The sequence below is a fragment of the Octopus sinensis genome, unplaced genomic scaffold, assembly GCF_006345805.1.
Source record: "Octopus sinensis unplaced genomic scaffold, ASM634580v1 Contig02022, whole genome shotgun sequence".
Lineage (NCBI taxonomy): Eukaryota > Metazoa > Mollusca > Cephalopoda > Octopoda > Octopodidae > Octopus > Octopus sinensis.
In genome coordinates this window covers 5001-11644 of record NW_021825304.1, presented here as the reverse complement: position 1 = coordinate 11644, position 6644 = coordinate 5001, and the positions used below count along the sequence as shown (strand labels likewise).

Below are 6644 nucleotides of genomic sequence, written 5' to 3'. Positions count from 1 at the left end.
GATTAATCGACCGTTCGCTTAATCGTTTAGGTTTTTTAAGCTTCTTTCGCTGTAATACGCGACCTCATCAATGACTGACACAATCACCGTCCCGAGATATAATAAAATGATATAAAAGAGAGGCAAATGCGGAGTCAATTGGAATGAAGAATTGTGTATAGATGCAAAAATTAACAGAATACCAGTTATATAATGTCCCTTGTCTAGCATATAAAAATTAAAGTGATTTTTCTTTGTGGTACCCACTTGCAGTCATGTGGGCTGGATCATTGTACCCTATTGTTTTGACCCTCTTTTATCTTTTACTTCTTCGAGTCATTGCACTGCGGCCATGCAGGAGCACCGCTTTGAAAGGTTTTGGTCAAACTCTGGTACTTATTTTAAGTAATGATGAACGTAAGAAATCCATATTGCGCATTTGTTCTAGTGCGTGGTGAAACCCGAAGTACAGCAGGTAAACTACTAAGTATACAGTAACGAAATTTTAAAATTCAGGTTTAACTTCGGTGCTTTTGCGAAAGATTCTGTTGCACAATATCAATATTGTCCTTAGGCGGTGAGCTGGCGGAATCGTTAGCACGCCGGGCAAAATGCTTAGCGGTATTTCGTCTGCCGTTACGTTCTGAGTTCAAATTCCGCCGAAGTCGACATAGCCGTTCATCCTTTCAGGGTCGATTAAAATAAGTACTAGTTACGCACTGGGGTTGATATAATCGACTTAATCCGTTTGTCTGTCCTTGTTTGTCCTCTCTGTGTTTAGCCCCTTGTGGGTAGTAAAGAAATAGGTATTTCGTCTGTCCTCACATCCGGGATCGATTTTGCCTTTCATCCTTTCGGGGTCGATAAAATAAATACCAGTTGAACTTTGGCGTGGATGAGATCGACTTAACCCCACCCCCAAAATTACTGGCCTTGTGTCAAAATTTGAAACGAATATTAATACAGACCCTATGTATGAAATGTGGAAGTTTTGTGTCTGAAAGAATATAACGTCAAATTATAGCATTTCTTCATTTTACATATTTTGTAGCATATCCAGTACTTTTACCAAATGTACAAAGCTGCCATAGTTCTGACCAAATTCCTTTAACAGCCAAACGGAAGCGCCGCCATCGGACTATATTTACTGAAGAACAACTGGAACAGTTAGAAGCGACCTTTCAGACGACACATTATCCTGATGTTTTACTCAGGGAGAAGCTTGCTATGGAAGTTGAACTCAAGGAAGAACGAATTGAAGTAAGCTGCGTTTTATCTCTACTAATCTTCCTGTTCCCTCCCCACTTTTATCTTATTCTTTCTCTTTTTTCATTTTCTCATTTAAAATTTCAAAACGATCAAATAATAGTGTTCGACTACAAATATCTCTTAAGCAACACCAGTTCAAATTCCGCTGAGGCCGACTTTGCTTTTCATCCTTTCGGGGTTTATAAAATATGTACCAGTTGAGCACTGGGTTCGATGCAATCGAGCTTGCATCCTCCTCGAAATTACTGGCCTTCAAGTCAAAATTTGAAACTAATATTACAGCTTGCATAAAAAAAAAGACTAATGACTAATGCTATTATCTGTATAAAAACAAAGTTATCAGTTCTTAAATTTTATTTGAAAATATCTATTATATAAAATCCATTCTGTCTGTCTCTGTGTGTGTGTGTGTCTTCTAGGATCTCGGGCATCCTCCATCCGATTGCGCTCAAATTTGATATGTAGATACCGACGGTATCAGGGCGCGTATAAGTCTTGAAAAAATTACAAAAATCGATTCCAGGTGAGAATGCGATCGATAAAGCCGCGGGAACGTGTATTTGTACACGCAAGTACATCAGCTGTTGCGATGTTCTTACTGGCACTTTAAACTCTTCGGTTGTATATTTGTGTGAATAAAATCGTTTTTCTTTGGAGTAGAAAAAAGTCCATCTTTATTTCTTCTTTTTCTGCTGTCTCAAATTTAGGTTAAATCAGTGTTTCTCAAAGGGGAGGCCTATGGGACGGTCGGACAAGTTGTTTTGAGAAAATTCTGTTTAAATATTTGACAACTCAGCACCATCCATTGGTCGGGGGGGGGGCATTTTGCTCATATATAATATAAGAAGTGAATCCTGAAGAACTGATATACTTTAGATGCACCACAGAAAGACGCTGTTGAACGAATGTCCCAACCGCCTATTAACTATCGGTTCTCCCTACTCATCATATCTTTTATTTTTTTTTACTTGGTTCAGTCATTGGCCGGCTCTTCTTTCAAGGGTTTAGTGAAACAAATCGGCTCCTGTACTCAGCTTTTCTTTTTAAAGTCTGGTACTTATTCTATCATGCTCTTTCGCCTGATCGCTAGGTACGAGGTACCGGTTGTCAAGCGGTGTTTGGTGGGGCACAGACACACACACACACACACCACACACACACGACGGGATTCCACACAGTTCCTGTCTACCAAATTCATTAAAAATTCATTGGTTAGTCCGGGGTTATAGCCGGAGACATTTGTGAAAGGTGCCGTGCAGTGGGATAGAACCCAAAACTACAAAGTCTCAAAGCATGCTTCTTAACTAGACAGCTATGCCTGTGCCTATTTTCACAATAAATAAAATAAATAAATAAACAAATTTTGAAGATATTTAATATTTCTTTGTCTTTCCGCAGGTTTGGTTTAAAAACAGAAGAGCAAAATGGCGGCGGCAAAAGAGAGAAGAATCTCAGAAAGGGACGATTGATGGAGACATGTTGGCAAATAAAGACGATTCTAATGCTTGTAAAACCGACGATGAAAGAATTGATGTCTTAAGTCTGGATCCTGTACCAGAAAGTGTTTCCCTCGATATGGGATTAGGACTTCAAGCGTCTGGAGAAATATCCAGTACGGCTTCACCATGACGGAATGTTGCGATATTTGTTTTATGTGAAATCTCCTTCAAGCATTTTGTTTATTTGATTGCTTGTTTGTTTTCTTGTTATTGTTGTTGCTGTTGTTGCTTCAGTTGTGTTCAAGGAAGCACTGATATTTTTATTGATACCTTTTGAACTTCTCGTAGGGAAGTAACAATAACTCGTACTGCAGATGTACTCAATTACCAAGCAGCTTCTAATTGGTAGCTTGATCTGCTAAAAACAGCAGCAATATTTTCCTCGAATCACATTCTACCATCTTAAAAAAAGAAGGACACATATTTGGATCACATGGTCCTGGATGAACACTGCCTGTAAAATAGGAAAAAAAAGGAATAAGACGGGATGGTCATTGCTTGAATATCTTTGATCATAGCTCTGCTCAATCACAGGATGAACTTGGGCTAAAAAAACAACAGCAACAACAACAGCAGCAACATCAAAATAATTTTCAGTGAGGAAGCATTGTTGATTAAAAGCTTCTTTTGACATTTATTTCTGGACAACATAATTTAAAAGTAAAAATAAAAAATAATTATTAAGTCGCTGGACAGATTAAACATGGGATTAATTGCTGACTTTATTATCCCAAACCCTCCCCCCCAGTTCTCTACACCTCCTCAAATAAATGATCTACTCCGTTTTGCCCTCACATTAACTTCTCTTCTCCCGTCCCCTCTTGCTTTGAACTAGACACCCAGGCTGGGCGTTTTGTAGCCGACATATTTGAAAACGTCTTCTCAAGTGTATTAATAGTGGTACGTATTTTATGGAGTCTCTTTGAACAATGAAAACCAAAGGACGTTCATTAAACTGGGTTTACATCAAAATAAGCCGTTCAATGTTGTATGTGTTTATCGATGTATAAAGGTGCATGTAAATGTATTTAAATGAACTGTTTATCGAGCAACATACACTGACAATGAACGATATTTTCCGATTAAATCTTCACATAACAAAACAACAGTAAACATAACAAATATTAAAACACCAACCATAACAAAAACACGGCAACAATAATAATAACAACATCAACAAAACCAAATCAAATAAAAGAAATATACAGACTATGAACTGATTTCGTATTGTAATGGGGTAGTTTTGCTATCCTTATGAATTTCCTGTCTTTGAAAAATTCTAACATATCCATTTCTGAGTGGAGCATATTGTAACAAGGTCATTGGGTACCGTCTAAGCACTGTACAGTAAAGATAAACTTCTAACGAGCGAAGCTTGCAAACCAGGTTCTATTCCTGGTTAAGACATTTCACTTCGTTCGTTATCCGAGACCTGTGATTTATTTCATTCTTTTTCTTTCCCCACCTTTTTTTTTTTTTCGTTTTTGCTTTCTCTACATTCAACAGGCTGGAAATGGATGGACACCCATCTCCATGCACCCTACTCAAAAATGACTTGTCTTTCATAATTTCATACATCAAATAAAGCCAATTGAGAATCTTCCTTGGTGATGTGACCCAATGACTCATTAAGATATAATTTCGTTTTGATTTGATTTTTCTCTTTTTTGCGGGAAATATAACTGCATTTGAACTACCACTAGAAATCGAAATCATGAATCGGGAATCACAAATCTGGCCCTATAAAGGTTTTCCTCCATGATGCTCAACTTGGATATTGATAACTACACGACCAATATCTAATATTTCATGGATATTCTAATAAAAATATCAATTCACCGCAACTGCTGCAAATATTGACAATAAAAATGAATTTGTAAAAAAAAACTCGCAAAAAGTGCATTTCAATGGATAATTTAAATAAAAATATTTTCTCAAGAATTGCAATGAGACAATGGTATTCTACAACTAATGACCAAGTTTAATGAAATGGACGTGTTTATATTACTGGTACCTGTAACTGTTCCTCTGCGGGGAATAAACAGCAAAAAATCAACGCTGGCGTGATTTAAACTCGGTAAACGAAGATGAAAATAGGAGCGAATATAAAAACGGAAAAGGCAAAGAAGTTATCTGAACATTTAACCCTCTTTCTCAACAAGCAGCGTGTTCCACGTATATATATATATATATATATATATATATTTCAGCCCAAAAAAATGTAGAAATGTTGTATTACAATCACAAAGCAAAACATATCAATGGCTGAGTAAAAGAGAAAAAAAAAATAACACTATCATATAATTGTAAATATTTCTTCCATGAGAACCAGACCATACATTGTTGGTGCTCTATTTTAGCGACTCCTGAGAGACGAAAGGTAAATCAAGCTCACCGGTATTTGAGCTTAGAACGTAAATTAAATACTAGAACAAGGTATTTAATACGGTTCTCGAATCGATTTTCACCATCCATTCAGCTATCAGTCACCAATTGCTTGACCAGCTCCCTAAGCTGTAATAACGATAACAACAAACAACAACAACAAACTGACAAACAATATTCCATAACAGCAACGTGAATTGTGTGTTTCTGTCTAATGCATGAAGAAAATTACTGCGCAATTCTTAAAATTATTTGAAGACATGGACTATTAAAATTTTATTGAAAATTGAAACCAAATTGAAGAGTGAGCGAAATATGATAGCACAAGAACGACAACAAAAATGACATAAAAGAAATTTTAAAAAAAACATATCAGAAAGTATAAAAGGAAAAAAAATAGCCCAAAACATTAAAACAAGTAAAATGAGAGAGAGAGAGAGAGAGAGAAGAGAGAAGCAAGTCGAAAGCAAATTAGGCCTAATGATGAATTAATTAATATAGTAATGATTTAGTTGATGATTGTTCATTGGTTTTAATATGTAAAATATGACTAACGTGAAATGTTTGACGTGTAAAGCTGGGGGAAAACACACACACAAAAATAAAAAAAAAACAAGCAAACAATGAATGGCGGAATGAACGGATAGACGAATGAAAGAATGAAAGAATAAATGATTTATTAATGGAAGTAAATAATGAATATAGTAATGTATAAATAAAGACAAAATGTATGAATAAAGGAATGATTATATAATAATTGAATAAAACGGTTTTTCACTCAGAATAATATATTTTGCTTTCGTGACATGTTCTGCTTTCCTTCCTTTTGTGTATTCGAACGCTTGTATCTATGCTTGCATGTATATGTTGCTTGTGTGTGTATTACTTTTATCTTCTATTGGTTTTAGCCAGCGGCGGAGACCATGCTAGAACACCGCCTTCCAGTATGTGTTTGGGTGTCTTTTCTGTACAGTTTCCGGTGAAGAAGCGAGTTGGATGGAGGTGTTCTTCTTTCTGCGCCCTCCGAAATGTCAGTTCAACTGGTATCTCAGGCAGAAATTTGTTCAGCCGCTTCTTGATAGCAATGGCTCAGTGGTTAGGGCAGCAGACTCGCGGTTGGAGGATCGCGGTTTCGATTCCCAGATTGGGCGTTGTGTGTGTTTATTGAGCGAAAACACCTAAAAGCCCCAAGATGCTCCGGCAGGGGGTGGTGGCGACCCCTGTTGTACTCTTTCGCCCCAACTTTCTCTCACTCTCTCTTCCTGTTTCTTGAGTAAAAACGCTGTGATGGACTGGCGTCCCATCCAGCTGGAGGAAACACATACGCAACAGAAACTGGGAAACCGGGCCCATGAGCCTGGCTAGGCTTGAAAAGGGGCGACGTTTATCGTTTATATTATATATTATATATATATATATATATATATATATATATTATATATATATTATATATATATATATATTAAATAAATATATATATGGAGACGAACACTTTTCCTCCATGCGATCGGC

General features: G+C 36.7%; 1 protein-coding gene across 1 annotated transcript; it reads left to right on the top strand.

The window, feature by feature from the left end:
* Positions 1–390: 390 nt before the first annotated feature.
* Positions 391–5916, top strand: LOC115227132 (homeobox protein goosecoid-like). Its single transcript, XM_036498547.1, has 3 exons — positions 391–454; positions 1004–1239; positions 2647–5916. The coding sequence occupies exons 1-3, from the start codon at positions 391–393 to the stop codon at positions 2875–2877; spliced, it is 531 nt and encodes a 176-aa protein (XP_036354440.1). The 3' UTR covers positions 2878–5916.
* The last annotated feature ends 728 nt before the right edge of the window (positions 5917–6644 follow it).